At 38.3% G+C, this 19,638-nt stretch overlaps 1 protein-coding gene across 2 annotated transcripts in view; it reads left to right on the forward strand.

Moving 5' to 3' along the window:
* The window catches only part of ASAP2 (ArfGAP with SH3 domain, ankyrin repeat and PH domain 2), a 100,277-nt gene extending 82,030 nt beyond the window's left edge, over positions 1-18,247 (forward strand). Inside the window, exons 20-28 of one of the 2 annotated variants that reach the window (XM_075707108.1) lie at positions 290-357; positions 1,298-1,411; positions 5,113-5,368; positions 7,863-8,012; positions 8,931-9,099; positions 10,791-10,858; positions 12,489-12,586; positions 17,077-17,199; positions 18,173-18,247. In XM_075707108.1, the coding sequence (XP_075563223.1) occupies positions 290-357; positions 1,298-1,411; positions 5,113-5,368; positions 7,863-8,012; positions 8,931-9,099; positions 10,791-10,858; positions 12,489-12,586; positions 17,077-17,199; positions 18,173-18,247 (1,121 nt within the window). The remainder of the gene's footprint in view (positions 1-289; positions 358-1,297; positions 1,412-5,112; positions 5,369-7,862; positions 8,013-8,930; positions 9,100-10,790; positions 10,859-12,488; positions 12,587-17,076; positions 17,200-18,172) is intronic. The other variant, XM_075707109.1, reaches the window with a different exon arrangement.
* Positions 18,248-19,638: the final 1,391 nt, after the last annotated feature.

Here is a 19,638-nt window from a genome sequence, read left to right on the forward strand (position 1 = left end):
GCTTTTTAAACAAATTTAGATAAGTACCAAGACTTTCAGCTGATATCTTGTTGCTGAGTTATATTCTGCCATTTCATGGCTATCATTCCATATATACGGCATGTTGAGTTGCTACTGCTTGTTACGTTCACAGGGTTGGTATGAGGTGGACCTACATAGGAGGGAAAGAGATTAATTTTAGAGTGTGTTGGTCTAGTACTTCACTATGTACCTGCAGGTTTGTCTTTAATAATGGACATGTTAATAGTGATGCCTATCATCAAAACTTTCTTTTCTTGCTGTAATATAGCTAATGAATCAGGAGAGACGCCACTTGATATAGCTAAACGCTTAAAACATACTCACTGTGAAGAGTTGGTAAGTCTTGTGTCTTTCTGTGTGTTTGTGCATTTACAGGCAGAATAATTTCTGAATATTTAGCAGTTTACAGTTGAATACTCAACGAATGTATTCCAGGCTGAATAATTGTATGCTTAGAAATAATTATATGCTTATATCAAGTTACATGCTTTTAAGAAGAAAACTATATTTCTTTTTAGATCCTTTGGAAATGCTATACTTCTTAGTGCCAGGGGATGATTCTGTTTGAGCTATTAGTCCCAGATCCACAAGTGTCTGACATCCTGTTGAAATCTAATCACTAAAGTGCTTAGTGAAGGCCGTGGATGAAGGCCATTCTTTTGTTGCTCAGTGAAGTTGTGGATGCCCCAACATTGGAAGCGCTCAATGTCAGGTTGGATGGGACTTTGAGCAACACGATCTAGTGAAAGATGTCCCTGTCCATGGCAGAGGGGGACACACGGGATGACTAGATGGTCTTTAAAGGTCCATTCCAACCCAAACCATTCTGTGATTCTGTGAAGAGAAGTTGTCTACCATCACTAATTTTAGTAAGCAGGAGAAATGGGTTAGTGGGTCAAGGCTTCTTTATAAGTGAGTCCGATTCAAAAAATCTGTCATTGCAGATAATTTCTTTGACTTGCAATTTCTAAATCAAAGTAAATAGGATGTGGTGCTTATTGTCAGAAAATGGAGAATGGACCTACAATGGTTAATGAAAAGCCTAGTTGCTTTTGATTTATTTGTGTTGTGTGTGGTCACACAGCTTAATTCTTTAAATTTACCCCAGTGTAGTAACTTTCCAGATTACTGAAATCTGGTTTTAAAATAAAAGTAATATTTCTACTTAGAAACCAAGGTTCCTTCTATATGTGTTTTTTGTTTGGTTTTAAATATGTTGTTTTAAAATAAGTACTGCACATAACATAGGTGTCAACAGTCATCTTTTTTTCCTTAGCTTACTCAAGCACTGTCTGGAAGATTTAACTCTCATGTTCATGTAGAATATGAATGGCGGTTACTCCATGAAGATCTGGATGAAAGTGATGATGATGTGGATGAAAAGCTGCAGGTTTGTATCAATACATTATTATTTTTCAGTACACATAGCTGTGTAAGCGTGATGTTCATAATGATTTCGATAACGCTACTTTTTACTATAGGTATGAAGACACTGTGAAATAAAGTTCTGTAGTAAAATGTAGTAGCTTAAATTTTAGTTCCTTAAATTGTAGTTTGTTTTCTTTTTCCTCTTTAATACAATTTAATATCAAATTACTATTAGCCAGATGTGATACCTTTTTCTTAACGGAGTCAATATGTTGTTTCAATACATCAGGAATATTTAGAACTGCTGATCGTGAAGCAGAACTAACATGAGCTAGGAAAATTGCCTTTACAAAGAGAGGCACCTTATAGTATCTCCTCACATGTGTGAAACAGCTTTGGTTTTGGAACAGTTTGTGCATTGGCTTGTCTTCAGTGGAACTAAACTTGTGCATTAAATAAGCCATGTCCCTTAATAGCAGAGGTTTAATTCTGAATCTTCATGTAAAAATATTTTTGTTTTTCTCCCTTTTCATACCTGAAATTTCTGGTGGTGTTATGGTGCTATTCGGTCCAGAATCACAGAATAGTTGGGGTTGGAAGGGACCTCTGCAGGTCATCCCTGCTAAGCAGGGTCACCTAGAGCCAGTCGCCCAGGACCGTGTCCAGGTGGCTTTTGAATATCTCCAAGGATGGTCATATTACAGGTACTACAAAGTATTCCAGTAGCATAGGAACTTCACTGCATTTTCAAAATTTAATTTTCCAATTTGGGGATGAACTTCAAAAAGTATTTAAACACCTGAACATACAGACAGGAAACAAACTAACATGTTTTGATACCTGAACAGTTAAAAATGGCTTGGATTTCTAGGGGGCAAGTAATTTGTAAATGACATATGGGTTCCTAAATACTAATGACTTTCTGAAACTTTCATAATTTGAAGTATTCCATATAAGTATTGAACACACTTTTTTGTTCTTTTTGGTGTCTGCAGTGTTATAATTGCTTATGCCTTTCCTGCTTCCTTTATAAAGTGCAAGGAATACACAATAAGCTTCATATTAGTTAATCTTCAGATGTTAGCACAACCTTTTTTTCTTTTGAAAGTAGCTAACAAAAACCCCTTTCTCCTCTGGATAATGAAATTGGACTTTTTTCTTTCTACAAGTTTTAGCATTTTAATACTTCTCTTGCAAAGTTCCCCATCTCAGCTAGGGCATGAATTGGTAATAATTAATAACATAAAACCAAATCTTGTGTGTTGGGCTTGTCATTGTTTTCAGAAATTTTAAAACCTGACAGCCATAGGTTCATTTTCTTTGCCTTCACAGAATGTCTTTAAAAATGCTAGGCCATCAGACCATTGAATTGGCTTAATGTTTTGAAGACTAATTTTGACATCAGTAGGTTTCCTCTGTTGCAAAATGCCATTTTGTCAAGGTCTTCTCTACGTAGGATTCTTCTCCCCATATCCTGTCTCTTTAGTCCAAGGTAGCTGTTACCTCTGGTGCTTGACTTGAACTAGAGTTAGCAACAAAGAGCAAAAAAAATGTGTCACAAGCCATCCCTTTCAAAGCACAATTGCTACCTTCAGAGAATTTTCTTCAGATTTTTCTTGAGAATTTTGGTATCTGTGCAAGAATCTGGAATCTGTGAGTTGCTAAATACAGTTCTTCTGGGTGAGCTTTCATATTATATCCCAGTATTTGTGTATCCCTATATATTGTATCACCATCCAGATAATAACAGTAATGATGATCTTTTTGATAAAGCAGCTTGAAACTTTCTGTTATCTTTTAGAGATGGCGTTTTTCAGCTGTAAAACCTTTTGGGTACTTTACAACTGGATATCTAGCAAATCCCTTTCTGGGACACTCTAAATTTGTATTTTTGATCTGTTTTTCCCTCACTTCCTTCTTTGTTGCCAGTTATCTTCTGCAGTTGAGCGTTCTCTTTTTGGCTAGTCCCTGAGCTCCACCTCATATAGGAAGTTATCCGCTACTCAGCAATGAGGCTAAAGTAATGAAACTGCTACTTCACTGCCCACTATTAATAGGCTAATACTACAGGGACTTCTGAAAGGAGATTAAGGACTATTAATCACAGACTAGTGTCTGTGACTACATTGAACGCACTGGTGAATACTGCTGTCGCTTAGGATCACGTCAGAGTTCTGTTTGTAATTGTCAAGCTATTGGGCTTACCTCTTTCTGGTAAAGCAATTGAATAGATTTTGTAATCTTTGTCAGAAAAGGTCATGTCTGATACTGAAGTTCTTTTAGTCCAGATTTTTTCATATAAAAGAGAGTCTAACCTGAAAGAAGGCTAAGATAATCCAACTGGTTTCTGCTGCTGTCCACACCCCAGCTGCCTGGTCCTACCTCACTTTTTGCCTCCATTCTGGCACACGTTTGTCCCTGTATTGAGCTGTTTCAGTTTGGTAAACCAATGAAAAGCTAGATCAACAAAATGAAAAAGAATTTTCTGCTGGTTTAGAAAGCAGAAGCAAGTGTGGGCTGAAACAAATACCAGAACCAGGACAGTGGGGAGGTCAGGGAACGGAGAGTGTCAGCCAGTGAGGAGTGAGGCTGCTTAGCCACAGTAAAGGTAGGGATTAATGTGTTTGGCTGTCACGTACATCATTCTGATAAATCTTTGAACTATAAAGCTGTGCTATGACATGTCTAAAGGCCCTACATGATCAATCCAGAGTAAGCATTGAATATATTCAGAGGAAAATCAATTGCTTATTTGTGATACTGTTGGTGTAAATCTTTATTCTGCCTAAATGCTGTTACTATAAATGGTTATTTTATTTCATACAGACAGTATGTCAGCGATGTGTTTATCTAACACTATTTCTAAAGACATATTTATGCTCTCTGAGCTGTGGATTGTTACAACCCATTCCTGTACTAGCCACATGAATCTATAACTCCAGCTGTTTTAATTATAATTTGATAACAGTAATTACTATGCTTGCTGTTGAAACAGGAAAAATAATGCTAAGTGTGCACCCAAGCAGATGACTTACCGTAAATCTCGAAAACAACTAACTAGATCTCATTTGATAATGTGCATGGGATGAGCAATGTTCCATCCCAGCTGCCCACTGAAGTAATCTCCTGAACTTGTCCAGTGATTTTAGTGAGCTAAAAGGAGAAGTTTCATGAGAAGTTTTGGCTCCTAATTTATTGTAGGCTGAGCTACAGGTAGAATACTTAGATGCAATTGTGTCCTGGTTTTTGAGATCATAATCATCTATTTGGGATCTAATGCTGCTCAACTTAAGATGAGGCTTAGGATCTTCAGTTGTTTATTTACTTTTGAAAATATTGCCTAGTGCAGGGCAATTTTGATGCAGGGAAACTTTATTTGATCCAGTCTGAATATCTATATTGACTATCTATAGGAGTATAGTCCTGTGTATATGAGGATACAATATTATCCTATAGGAGTATACTACAGAGGAAAATGGGAAAATGGTAATTGCTTTGAAATGCTATTCACATTTAATCTTTTTTTTTTTTTTTTTTAATCTGCACAGTTACTTTGTCTTGAAGAGGGCAGAATGTAGGTTTTAGGTTATGTATTGAAAGCAACAAAAATGCATTTTAGAAGCCATTTTTTCTTTCTAGAAACTAATAACTTTCTACCAACTAATAAATAAAATGAGTACAATTAATGTGGTATCACTGAGTACTTTTGTTATTGTGTTTAAGCAACCCAGTCCCAATCGGAGAGAGGACAGGCCTATCAGCTTCTATCAACTTGGATCAAACCAACTTCAGCCTAATGTAGCATCCTTGGCAAGAGATGCAGCAAACATTGCTAAGGATAAGCAAAGAGGATTTATGCCAAGTATATTACAGAATGAAACATACGGAGCAATACTCAGTGGCAGTCCACCTCCCATTCAGGCTGCAGTACCTGTTACAAGTAGTGCACCTCCTCTACCTCCAAGGAATATTGGCAAAGGTACTAACACTGGAAAATACCGTTGTATGTTAGAAGAATGGGATCACGACTTTTTTTATTATTACCTTTTTAGGTTTTCTTTTACAGTTATTTTGCACAGGTAAGTACTGGAACAGTTCATTGATGACTTCATTTTGTATACTTGAAGTGAATCTGCACAACCTGTTCTGAGTTCGATTTTCAGTATAGCTGCAGGAAAGTACACAATAGTGTTTGGGAAAACAATGCCCAGGTAACCTCAGTAGAGTTAAACAATTTATTAAAAGGAGGGCTGCAGTCAATTTAGTTCATTTTTTTTTTTTTTTTTTGTTATATTCCATCTTTTCATGCTTCTGTTTCTTAAAGATGTCGTTGTCAGAGTTCAATTTAAACGTACAATTTCAGTAGCATTTGGCTGCTGCAGAAAACTGTTTAAGACCTGGGAGAATGGAGAATGTATGCAGAACATGAGAGATTTTAACCTTGCAAAGTCATCTCTTAATAAATTATGCTTCAAGGTTGTTGAAATAAAAGTGTCATGATGTGGAGAACTGCGTGATTTTAGAGAACTGGTAGCTGACTGAAAGTGTAACTGCCAATGACTGGTTATACCCTGATGAGCAGAACAATGTAAAATGCATGTCTCGTCCTAGTTCAGAAGGGTTGTGTGCTTGAAAAATCTACCATTACAGCTGATGCTGTGAACTTCATTCTTATCTTCAGATATAATCCGTTTGGATCGTATTAAAGAAGCACAGAGAAATCTGTATAGGTCCTCTTTGTACAGTACATGTTTTGGTGTGTTTCATCGTTTTAATAAGTTTATTAATCCAGCAGCTTTCATGGATGCTAAATTTATGTAAAGTTCAATTCAAGAAAATTTACTTTGTAAACACATGATTTTCTGTGGTGCTGTAATTCAGACTCTGTAAGAGGAGATAGGAGCAGGGAATGTTCTAGGCATATGTGAGTGGCTTCTGCCTTTGGGAGCACTGTGCAGAGGTCAGAATGCAAGACTCCATACACCAGTGATTGTGTCTGAGATGGCAAATTGAAATCTGTGTAATGTGAAAAGTCAGTTATTGGTCTTACAGGAAAGGCTGCAGCATAAAAATTGGATTAAAATATGTTATTTTGGTGGCAGAAAAACTGAGAATGGAAAAGCATGGCATTGGGTTACTTAAAAAGGGTGGCATGAGACTGGAGGAAGTTTAGCAGCATATAAAACTTAACCAAGGTGGGATTCCTTTCATCTAACATTTTTGCGTGAAGTCTAAGCTTAATAGCTAGACACTTGTTTACTTCATGGAAAGGAACATTTCCCCCACCAAAAAGGAAGATTCACCCAAGGAGCTTGCATAGTCTGTTTGACTGTTAGATTCTATCTCTAAATTAGTAATACAACTGGATAGTTAAAAAGACTGTTTTAGCCTTTGATATTATTTTAATCATGGCCAACCATACTGTTTTACCCACTGTTTGCCCTTGATGAAATGACACTTTTCAAAGAGTGTCATTTTAATTTCGTTCCCAACCCCAGACTTCTTGGCACCAGTATAGCACAACTCACGCCAAGAAAGCATGCTGCCTGGCATAGATTATTAGGTCATACTCTTTACTCTAGCAATGTATTAGCCTATTATTTTATATTCTTAGTTAAAAGCTATAATAGTATCATCAATCTTAGCTTCTTGTTGATTGCTAATGTTGATGTTATGCTTATGGTATACTATTACTCCTTTATCCTCTTAGCTTTAGGCTGTTCTCCAAATCTTCTGAGCCTTTTATGCTTTTCCCTGCAACCTAATATTTATTCATACCTTACTCTGTTTCATCTTTTCTTAATATGATGCTCATGTGCTGAGTAGGGAGAAGTGGCATGATATGTGCAAAATACTGGCTTTATGAAGAAAACCTGTAGTGTGCTTTTATGAAATGGGGAAGCAGCTCTTCAGCCTAAGAAAGGAGTAATTTAGGAGGCCCCAAAGAAGTCGTACTTCGTAACCATTTCATGACTAGTTATTATAGCTTCTTGTTTGGGTGAAATTCAGAATTACAGTTTTAAGTCAATTCGAAGTCAAAACTGATGTTTCACTTTGAGTCAGCAATGTCTGCTAATGCTCATGCGAGAGCGAGGTCCTTTTCTTGCAGTATCTGAGAAGATTACAGCTATCAGTTAGGGATTAAAGAAGATATCAAGACTTGCCTTCTGTCTTCTTGTTGAGAAATTTCTGCTTTTTCAAGTGTTGACATATTTTAAAGTACTGACTGGAGGCAAATTTTACTTAGCTAAAGTATTAGTAAAACTTCACCCAGAAACTTGTATGTAATTTTTTACACCAGACTCTCATTTCTGCTCTGGCATTCCAGCAGGATGGCAGTGGTTCCTATAGCTGAATATAGTGGTCTAGCTGCACCATTTTTAAAAGCACGGGTGTGAATATTAACACTTTGTGCTTAGGGTAAGCAATAATAATAATACAGTATTTTCCTCTCTTTTTAGTTCAGCCTTCAGTTCTTGGCAGTGGTATTCAGACAATTTCTTCATCTAATGCAATGTGGAAGACAAATTCTTTAGGAGTGGAAAGTATAAGCAGGCAGAGGTCTTCATCAGATCCACCAGCTATTCATCCCCCTGTGCCGCCATTGCGTGTAACATCTACAAGTATGTTTCCACTTTCCCCTGTTTTCCCTTCTGCTGTATCTAATCATAGTTGGCTTATTTTTCCATTTCCACAACTCATACTTCCTCTTTTGGTGACTGTAGCTTTGGCCTATCGTTCCCATCCAGTAACTTTGTATGAACTGCCTTCTCTGACGTTCCAGTGAGGACTGTATGGTGTAGTGCAGGATCAACAGGAAATACTATCTATTACTAGAGCTAAGGAGCTCTTCACTTATATATATATAGTTTGAATGCTGCATTTCTTGCTAGTGGTAAAGATGAGTGTTACATGTAGGCCTGGGGCTATGTCTCCACATCGTACTTGATTCTTGCAGACCATAGGAATGCAAAAAAGTTGTTTTAATGCATTGCCAGCTACTGTTGTGGTGGTTTCAAGAATTCAGTAGAAATTTTAATTAATTGCTAAACCTACTGTGAAGTTAGGTAGACATTAATCAGAAGTTAATCGTAACAGGATTCTAAGAAAAGACATTCCTCTAAATAAAATTTCTCAGATATTACTCACTCAGTTACTTTTCCATAAAACACAAACTGAAGGCCTTGACTGAGCAAACAATATTAGCATTTTATTAAATATATTCTGATCCACTATTTTCAAGAATACGACTGACTTCAGTAAGAATTTTCTTTGCTTGTACTTTAGTGCTTGAATGAATTGCAGTACTTGCGAGCTCTCTGACCTTGACTAGGTGAAACAAAAAGGGAAACCTCTTTCCAAAGAGGTCCTCCTTCCAATGGAAGGATTGCTTTCTGTTTAAGTTATTGATTACATGTAGTGAAGCATTGTTCTTGGATGGGGTTAAATCCTGTAACAGGAAAACCTGTGGATGAGAACCCAAGAAACAAAATGGTAAATAGAAATTTAATTCCATTTCACTGTCTAACTTTCTTCTATAGATGTGCTTTCTCCAGCACCACCGCCTCCAGTGGCAAAGACAGCCAGCATTATAGAAGCTTTGAACCAGCAATCTAAACAGCAACCAGCTCCTCCACAAACTAAGCCAACCCCACCACCACTGCCCCCACAACCTCCTAGTAGAATCTCGCAAAGAAAGCCTATTCCTGGGTAACCGATGTCATTTTAGTATTTAGTATACTTCATAATTATTAGTAACTTTTCAGTTTTATGGTATATAATGTGCAAGTCATCTATAAAGCATGCATACTTTTGCCAACGGTGTGTTCTAGAGTATGGGAATGAACAGAAGGCAGACACTAAGGGAGCAGATTACAAGGATTCTCACAGTAAAAACAAGACAGCCTAGTGACTTAAGATTGTATGACTTGCTGAATATCTACAGAATGCTTAGCCATGATGGAAATAAGAAGCCACAAAGAATAATCCATTTCTAATTCTCATCTAATAACAGAGAAGAGATAATAGGATCTTTTGTCTGATTGTGCCATTTATCATTCACGTGCTTTGCGTGGGTGCAGTTCCATTCAATATTTTCATTCATGCCAGGAGCAGAGAGACCTGGAACAGAAAATACTGTTTCTAAATTTGCAGGAACCAAAGTTAGGATGGACAAGTGTACTGGAAAACAGGATGATATCCAAAGCAGACTTGAGAAACTGTAGTAGTAGTCAAGGGAGAAGAGGGGTGTCATTCAGTAAACAACACTTAGTACTAAAGAACAATCAACTACAAAAACAAAGCATGGAGAAAACAGCAGAGTATGGTTAAGCAAAAGCCCTTAAGAGAAGGATCTGCAAGGACATAGTGATTATAAATAAAAGTAAGTCAGATGACTCATGCTGTTGTGGAAGAGTCAAGGAGAAATACTATAGTTTGATTATAGCCTGCAAATTATATGAATTAATCCTTCCAATTGACTCAACATCAGTAATGCCTCAGCTGGACTACTGTGTTCAGTTTTGGGTATTGCAATAAAATAAAGATACAAAATAGTGAGGCAGAAACCAGGGGAGATCCATAAGGTAATGAGAAGTCTAGAAAATATGACCTGTGAGAAAAGTTTGGAAGAAACAAGATTCTGTTATATTTTTTTAAAAAATAAATTGTAGCATAGATACACATCTTCAGATATGTACTAAGTGTTGGATTATGCCATTCCTTTTTACATTTCATGATGGCTCTAAAAAAGACTTTTGTTTAATTTCGGGCGAGAATAATTTAGTTAGACACTAGGGAAAGCTTTCCAAAAGTGAGCATGGGGAAATATCATAGTAACTTGTCTGGGAAGTTTCTGGGTTCTCTGACACTGGAAATTTGGCGGAGTAAAGCCTATACAAACTTAGATAGTTATAAGATACAGGGACGTGTATGTGTATCTGTGAGATAAATAATATACATGGTCCTTTGTGAATGAAAGAGGTAAACAACCTTTGACCTTTGAGCTCCCTTTCTAGTCCTTTGATTGCATATACCATACTAAGTAAAAGGGAGAAGCAACTTGCTGAAGCATGCTATAATATAAAGATTAATATGGATACATAATTTTAAGACAGAATTTTAAAACAGCAGTGAAAGGAGCTTCAGAACTTAGGAAAAGAAAATCTGCTCTACACAAATTGTGGTATAATTTTTCTCTCATATTTTTAAATTAAGTGCAACTTATGATTGGAGTAATCAAAAATACAGAAGCGAAGTAGTATTTTTAAAAGCAAAATAGCTGTCACCACAATATACTGAAGACGTGACAAGAATTTTATAATTTGGAAAATACTCTGTATTGTTGTGGTTCAAGTTCTTGTTTATTTCTTAAATGGATGAATTTCTAACTTTCTGCACAGGACCGAGAAGTCATCTGGCTTAACTAACAAAGGGCAGTCCAGAGGACTTGGGTCTCTACAACAAACTGGTAATTGTGGTTTAGAGATGTATTTTATTGTAATTAAGCTGTCATTATAACAGCCTAAGGGAGAGTGGAGTTTTTTTATTTACCTTACACATTTAAATACAGTCAGTACAAGCATTCTTCTTGTTTCTTCTCCTGATTGTGTAGGCCCTGATGCCTCAAGCTTTTCTGCATGAGCAGAGTTATGGGCCAATTAATGTAAATAATGGGGCCAAGTAATAAGAAGCAGAATCACGGAATGGTTGAGGTTGGGAGGGACCTCTGGAAGTTATATGGCCAAACCCTTCTGCTCAAGCAGGGCCACCCAGAGCCAGTTGCCCAAGACCGTGTCCAGATGACTTTTGAATATCTCAAGGACGGAGACTCCACAGTGACCCTGGGCAACCCGTGCCAGAGCTCGGTCACCCTCACAGTAACAAAGTGTTTCCTGATGTTCAGACAGCACCTCCCATGTTTCAGCGTGTGCCCATTGCCTCTGGTCCTGCTTTCCAGCTGGGTGGCCACCAGCATATATCGGTGTATGGGCTCATTTGTCCCCAGGTGTAGGACTTTGCAATTCCTTGCTCCAGATTTTCCCCTCGTCTCTGGAACCTGAGATTCCTGAAGACCAGTCTTGCTAGTAAAGACAGGCAAGGAAGGCATTCAGTACCTCAGCCTTTTCCATGTCCCGTGTAACCAGATCACCCATCTCATTGAGCAATGGGCCCATGTTTGCCTAATTTTCCTTTTGTTACCTATGTATTTACAGAAGCCCTGCTTGTTGTCTTTGACATCCGTTGCCAGATTCAGCTCCACTTGGGCTTTAGCTTAACTAACCTCACTTAAATCCCACTCAAACAAAGGATGCATTATGAAAACTAGTTAGTTTACTCTCTTGTTTGCACGTGTCATGAACAAGGTAACAGATACACATCTTAGAATGGAAAAATGTGTTGTTAGTTTGAAAATCTAAACTTCATAAGTGTCACTTTTAATCAAATTGCAAATTGATATTGCTTTTTTCATAATAATGAATGGAGTTCATTATTCATTCTGCTCTTTTTGTTGTTCAAAGTAACTACTACTTTGGGACATTACAATAATGTCTTCTCAATAAAATGTCCAAAGCAAAGTTTGTATGGATTCTGTGGTGTCTGTAGTGGAATTTCTCCTACCCAGTTTCCCCTTCCACTATATATATTATGTTCATTGTTTCTTACTGTGATTCTTTTTTATTTCCCCTTGACTATCTGCCATCTGTGACAGGAGTCTCCTGTGAAGGATAGAGCATCTTGATAATGATGGTCTTTACTAGGAAAGAAGGGTTCTAAAAGCACACAGTCTGCAGTGAATGAATGGGGAAATGGGATATTTGGTTCTGCTCCCATCTATTTTTCTGTTTTAGCATATCTGCAGTATTAAAGGTCTTAGGTAACTGTCTTTGAGAAAAGAGGCCTTTTTGGCAAGGAAGAGGATAGAAAAATTCTGTTCAGTTATTTAGAAAGAACCATTAAAAAATTAAATACTCGTAGGATATAAAATTATTTGTATCCTTTAAAGAATAATTAATTTGGTTTCAATTTGTATCATCACTCTTACTTTCTTTTAAAGCATGCCTAAAATTTATTTCTTTTGCTTACCTTAGCAGCAGGAGAGTCTGTATGTGAAATTCCAGTAACACAAACTGGTTCTACAACAAATACTTTGGCACAAATCCAGCCACCAGCACCAATGCCAAGGAAATCACAAACAGTAAGTAGATAATCTGGGTTTTGACTTTATTACATCTTCCACACTCTATCAAACATGCTGTTGACATAATAGTGTATCCTGTTATGGAGAAAGTGTGAGAATCATGAGAAATACAGAGCCTGTATCCTGTGTTAAATATGTGCATGACTTGTACTAAATATTTATGAAAACTTTTCTTTTCTTGCATTTCCTATATGGAATGTGATTTTAATTTTTAAAAAAAAAAAAAAAACAACAAATACCAAAGAGAAACCAGAGAAAAGAAGCATGGATTCTTTGCTTGTGTCCAAATTTGACCAACACAATCCACAGAATGTGTGGTTTGACTTACTGAAGGTAGCTAAGCTTGGTAAGCGAGTTATTTGTAGATGAGCTTAGTGAGTCACGTGTAGATCATATGTAACTGTATTCTTAAACTTCAGTGAAGTAAGTAATAAGGGAGCTTTTGTGCTTACTTTCATAATGGAAGTAGATATGCTCATAGTTGTTCACATAGGTAGATCAAATGGCTTCAGACAAGACTAGTAAGAGTCAAGCTCAAAACAGAAGAAATTGGTTCTTTCTGCAGTTGGTTCTCTTTAAGTCTTTGTCATGCGCTCACTGGATGACAGGAGGGAAATCTCGGTAAATACACAGAAACCACACCTGACTTGAGACATCCCCAACCAGAAGGTGGTTGAAGGGTGAAGGGGAAGGCATGAAGTGTTGGGCTGCAAGTATTGTATATTCTTCTTCTCCACCCTCCCCCAGCCTTACAGTGACTGTTAGAAACGAGATACTGCATTTACATGGACTCTTGGTCCAATTGTGTGGGCTTTTTACACTGTTATTTATTCTTATTTATAATCTAGGACAATGAGTAGTAACAGACATATTAGTGTCAATACCTGTATTCTTATACTGGTGTAGGTAAAGGGATGTATTTCCAGATGTCAGTTGAGCTGTTATGTAGTTCAGCTGGGTCTTTGGTCCTTGCTCAGATTTTATATTGCTCTCTTGTGTGATAGACATAAAACATCCATATGCTTGATCATGACAGTATTTCTCTGCAGTAAGCAAATCACAATATAAAGAGTCCATACTTTTTGAGATGCTGTATGTGACTAGGTCTGGGCTGTTTCATGCTTTGTATTATGTGTAGGAGTGTGGTTCAGTAGGTAAATAATAAACTGAGAGGTGGGACACATGCTCTTCCTGCATCTGCAATTATCTTATTAATGGGCTGTAACGAAAAGACCTGCCTCCTTCAGCCTTCTGTCTCTCTCCCTTCATTTTTCCTTAACCATGTCTACTGAAATAGTGACTCTCCAGGACAGACTTCAGTGTGTTTGTGTGTATAGCCTTGCACATTTGTCTTGAGCTCTTAGAACTCCTATTAGCTGTTTCTCATCTGATAATGCTGAAAAGCCACAGAGACATCTGGAGTTCATCTTGCATTAGTTGGGAGTATAAAATGTTCTGTTTTCTTGCCTCCCCAACTCTTGTTTAACCAAGTTACTGTCTGTCTTGCATCAAAATAACTTTCATGTTTTAGGTCACAATAAAATAAAATCGTCTGATTAGTGTAAGATGGAATATCTATCCCGTTTGCTTACATGCACCAAGGGAGTTGCCAAATTTACTCTGTGAAGCTGTTGGATCCTGATCACAGTTTCTGTTGTGTGTTCTGGGATTCAGGTGTAAGCACTGGATACATCCTTTTAACACATCTGTCAGTTCTGAAACAGCTCCTTACTTGGCTTTCTGTATAAATTAAGGTTGTGGTGGTTCTCTCCTCCTTCGTTCTATAGGACAAATTGCTTTACTTATGAGTGAATGGGGTATCCTGGCTGGTTTTTTTGGAACAGTCACAGTGTCTCCACAATTTAATATTAATTGCGCATTATACAAAGAACAAATCTGACTCTCCAGATCTCTCTAGGACTTCAGTAGGGTGAATTTTCTGAGACTGAGAAAATCAGGTGGACAATTCTCTTCTTGTCATAGGACAGAGAAGTAATGGAAACCTGGCTCAAGGAGCATGTGTGTCATGGTTTAACCCCAGCTGGCAACTAAGCACCATGCAGCCGCTCGCTCACCCTCCCTGCTGCCGTGGTGGGATAGGGGAGAGAATCGGGGGGAGGGAGGGAAGTAAAACCCATGGATTGAGAAAAAGGCAGTTTAATAGGACAGCAGAGGAAGAGAAAGTAATAATAATGATAAAAGAATATACAAAACTAATGATGAACAGTGCAGTTGCTCACCACACACTGACCGATGCCCAGCCAGTCCCCAAGCAGCAATCGCTGTCCCCCAGCCAACTCCCCCAGTTTATATACTGAGCATGACACCATATGGTATGGAATAGCCCCTTGGCCAGTTCGGGTCAGCTGTGCTGGCTGTGCCCCCTCCCAGCTTCTTGTGCACCTGGCAGAGCACGGGAAGCTGAAAAGTCCTTGACCAGCATAAACACTACTTAGCCACAACTAAAACATCAGTGTGTTATCAGCATTCTTCTCATCCTAAATCCAAACCACAGCGCTGTACCAGCCACTAGGAAGAAAATTAACTCTATCCCAGCTGAAACCAGGACAGTGTGCTAGTTAAGGTGCTTTAGCTAAATCAATCTAGCTAAAGCATCTTAGCTGAGATTTAGTCAAGGGCCCCTCAGCTAAATAGCTTTGGCTAGATCAGTCTAGCTGAAGTGCTTTGGCTAAATCACTCCATTTAGCCTTATACTCCAGCCTTTTTTGCTAAGTCTTTACCCTACCAGAGAGTCCAGAGGCCAGCTCAGATTTAGGAAGTGATTGCAGAAGTGCTTCTTGAGTAAAGAAAAAAGAGATCTAGTTGTACGTGCACATGTAGCCAGTGGCTTATCTCCTATATGGTGCATTTGCCCAACAGCCTTTTTTTTCAGATGGAAATTCCTGATGCATTTTTTTTTCTTTAGTGTATATTTTAGATTTTTGAAAGCATATTGTAGATACGCAGGAAACTTTCCTGGAAGATTTTAGTCTTCTGGGAATGAGATCTATTTTAATTTCCTTGCCTTCTAAAGAGCAAGAAATACCTGTCATTACTGCACTTTCAAGTTAGTAATGATATCAGTGTTGTACTGATGTGAAGCTTTTCCTTCTTGACCTAAAAGGTGGTTGTGGTTCAAACAGTAACTTGACTGAGATGGAGCACCTGGCAAAATTGCTGTGATGCAGTGCAAGGCTGCCAACTCACAGGGGTGTACCCCACAGATAGAGCCTAAGGGTACGCCTGGTCTGGACAGGTCAGGGTTTTTTTTATACTGAAATGCAAATGAATGCTTTCAGGGGAGCATAACGATCATGCTACCTCCCTCCTTCCCCATCCACATCCCCCTTTTTCTGCATGGCACTCAGCTCTAACAAAATGGCACATTAAGAGGCTGTTGGGCAGTACCATCCACAGCAGAGCATTTTGCTGGTGGAGAGAAGTAGACTTGTAGATGGAGTGAGGCCCTTCTCCCCTCCATGGCTGACCTGATTAGAGACTGGGACCCGTCCCTGGGGGACTCCAGGATGATGGTGAGACCTTCTTTTCCTTATCGCGTCTGGAGCCTCTGTCCCAAACACCCACTGCATTAACAGATGTCTTGTGACCTAAATGGCACTTGCAGTTCTGCTCTGGCATCTTAGGATAGAAATGAGAGACTTTTGTTGGCTATGGCTGGACAAACTCGGGGAAAGGGTGGACTCATGGTAGAAAGCTTATGCTCTGCCTCCAGATCCTGTGCCTCTCCGCTCCTTGCATGGAAACACTACGTAGGTAGTATTATTGTTAGTATGCAACGGAGAATGAGGAGGCTGAAAACAAATGCAGCAGCAGGCCAGGTTGCACTGGGAGAGGTGTGAGATTAGGATGGTGGATGCTGTGATATCAGAGCAAAACACTTCAGGCATCACTTCAAGTAGAACACAGCTAGCATTGGAGTTCCGCTGCTGTATTGGAATACTGCAACTCCTTACTAAACTTTCCTATTGGAAGAGTTGACAAACCACTCCTGTGGCTTGCAGTCCTCAAAGCACTACAGAGAGGCAGAGGATATTTCAGAGGGTTTGTACACTGCTGAAATGGGTTTAGCAAATTAAGAAGGGGCTTACTGGCAGGTGGCTCAGGCCTGTTTCTGATAATGCTGCTGCTGTTACGCTTGCTGCATAGCACTTGATCTTGATCACCCCATCTTGTGAATAAAACCATACTTGCTGCAATGATGTAGAGCTCTGAAGACAGATGAGCCAAAATGGAAGATTGCTAAGGGAAACCTGGCCCACGTTGGTGGCGCAGTGGTTCCAAAAGGCTTTGGATGCTGCCAAATTCAGCCTGAAGCGTGAGCACCCAGAATAAAAGGTGTAGCTGAAATCTTAACCTATGAAAAATAACGGTTGGAAGCAGTTCTGAAGCTTTCTTTAGATCAACTCCAAGTCTATTCTGTCTCTTCCATGCTGTATTATTAACATTGACTTATTTTTGTCTTTCAGTCAAAAACTAAACCCAAGAGAGTAAAAGCAATTTACAACTGTGTAGCAGATAACCCAGATGAGCTAACTTTTTCAGAGGGAGATATTATTGTAGTTGATGGTGAAGAAGATCAGGAGTGGTGGGTGAGTATTTTACATTTTCCATCAACATACTTTGAAAGAAATAAATGAAATCTAGAGGTTGACACTGACTTCAGAAGATCCCCTGTTGGGTTTCCAAATAACAGGAAAAGTATCGTCTCACAGAAATCTGATTCCAGAAATTTATTTTGTTCAAAAATCAAACTTCAGATAAGTTTTTGGCTTTTCTCATTAAAAAAAAAAAAAAAAAAATCTGATTAGTAGAGTTCACAATATACAGGGGACATGGTCTGTTTGATTCAGGAAATTCCTGGGGGTTGTCAGCAGTTTAAGAATCTGCTACTGTTTCATCTTCCTTGAAGATGCTGTGTGGTGGGCCTCAGAAGACAGCTTTGTATTGTCCTAATTCTTCAGCTGACTGAGATTGAGAAATGGTCTATCTGAGCTGTGAAAGCATCTCACCTGTTTACATTCCAGAGTCTCATCAGCTAAAGCTTGGAAAATTGTTATGCATGAAAACACTTGCCTTACTCTGATGGTTAGCTAGTGAAGACTAGAACTTCAGATTGCATCTAAATTGACAATAATGCTGCATAAACACAAATAGATTCATGTAAACCCAAAAACTGTTAAAGCTTGATCAATCCTTTTACCTTTCAGTGATTGTTAAGAGGGGGAAGCAGAAGCAACTTAACTGAGGCAGAATATGGGCTGCCAGGCATTGCAGAATGCGTTGAAATGATGCAGCAGTGGTACTGCATTAAGAGGTGTTACTTCCAAAGAACTGGATAAAACAGAATTTGAAAAAAAATGTCTATAGCTGACTAACAAATGCACCTTGTCAGACTGAATTTTCTGATACTGTTTCCCGTTCGCAAAAGAAAAGGAACACCGCTGCAGAAAAGATGTAGGGAGAGGCTTGTTGTACTGTAGGCAGGAAGGTCACTGGTATTCATTTTGGTGATACTGAAATGCCTTTTTGATGTTAACTTGAAAAATATCTGGACTCTTTCAGATTGGCCATATCGATGGAGATCCCAGTCGGAAAGGAGCTTTCCCTGTATCATTTGTGCACTTTATTGTTGACTAAATTGCTACTGATAAGTGGAGACATTTCTCATTTCCAGCGGTCACAGAAATAAGTTTTGCTCTATTTCATTTCATCTACCTATCTGCAGACACCTTGCCAGAACACTGCCCAAGTCCTAGGTACTGTAGCTTACTTTTTTATTGCCATTGTTCTGATTTTGGGACTTCTAGAGCTTCTTTCTATGTGAAAACTTCTCATGAGCAGTTTACACTTTAAAAAAACCCAACTCTTCCTGTATTTTTCAAGGTGAACTGAAAAGCTTTAACAATCAAAATACACATAAGCGTGTGAACATCACAACATCGTGAACGTCCTTTTCAATCAATTAACTGTAATTTTATTCTCCCTTTTGTAACATCACAATACCACAATTCAGTGTTGCTTCCCCAGTCAAAAAAAATTGTGCGCATCTAACAGGGCAGTGAATTTATCCAATTCTTGATACCATTTGAAGTGTTGGAACCAAAACATGCAAGCTGCTGCGTAGTTCTAAATTGGACTCATTCAGCATCTTGCCATACTGGCTGTCATCCAGGATGTCAACTATTACAGAAGAAATTATTTTAATCGGGTGTCTTTGGCCAGGTAAAAGTGAAAAAGTATTTCAGTTTACCACAGGAGAAACTTCTTTCTTTCAGAATGGATGTAGATATTTGCTTAGTTACCTGAAATCTGTGTTAGTTGTTGAACTTTCTAGTTCTAATTTTGTGAGCTTGAGACTGTTTCATTTTTTTATGCTGCACGTGTGTAGAACCTGGTTTTTGAATGTTCTGTATGTATGTTACATCCATTTTGGTCATTTAATGTGACTACTGCTGGTTAAACTTTGGCAATATTAACGAGTTACTACATTAACTCAAGGATATGAAAACTGCACTTCCTGAAATGTACTTAACTATGATGATGGATTGCAGAGCATTTCTTACACTCGTCTCGTTATAGTGTTTAGACTTTGGTTTTAAATTCTTGAATTTTCTTCAATCATCCAGCAATGTGTTCACACAGAGAACATATTTGGTGGAACATTCAGATAATTATCCTTGGTCAATAAGGTATCTATCACCTCACAAGTACACTATGTTATGTTCGGTTTTACAAAATTTGTGTGCCACTACCTTGCAAACGACGATAGTTTGCTATCTCACTCTATATTTATATAATATACCCACATATATGGTAGCTACACTGTTGTTAAATTTGTTTTACTAATTTGTGAACAAAGGCTAGGCCATGGACGGTTCCCAGTTGGTTGATGGAATACGAAACAACCAAGACCAATCTGACGTCATTTTGATGTTTGTATATTGTGAAATTGTACCAGTTTTTGCTTATGCTACAACTGATGGCATAGGATAAGAAAAATCAATGTCTAGGTCACATTGGCTTTGATC

This window comes from Pelecanus crispus, chromosome 3 (genome assembly GCF_030463565.1).
Source record: "Pelecanus crispus isolate bPelCri1 chromosome 3, bPelCri1.pri, whole genome shotgun sequence".
Lineage (NCBI taxonomy): Eukaryota > Metazoa > Chordata > Aves > Pelecaniformes > Pelecanidae > Pelecanus > Pelecanus crispus.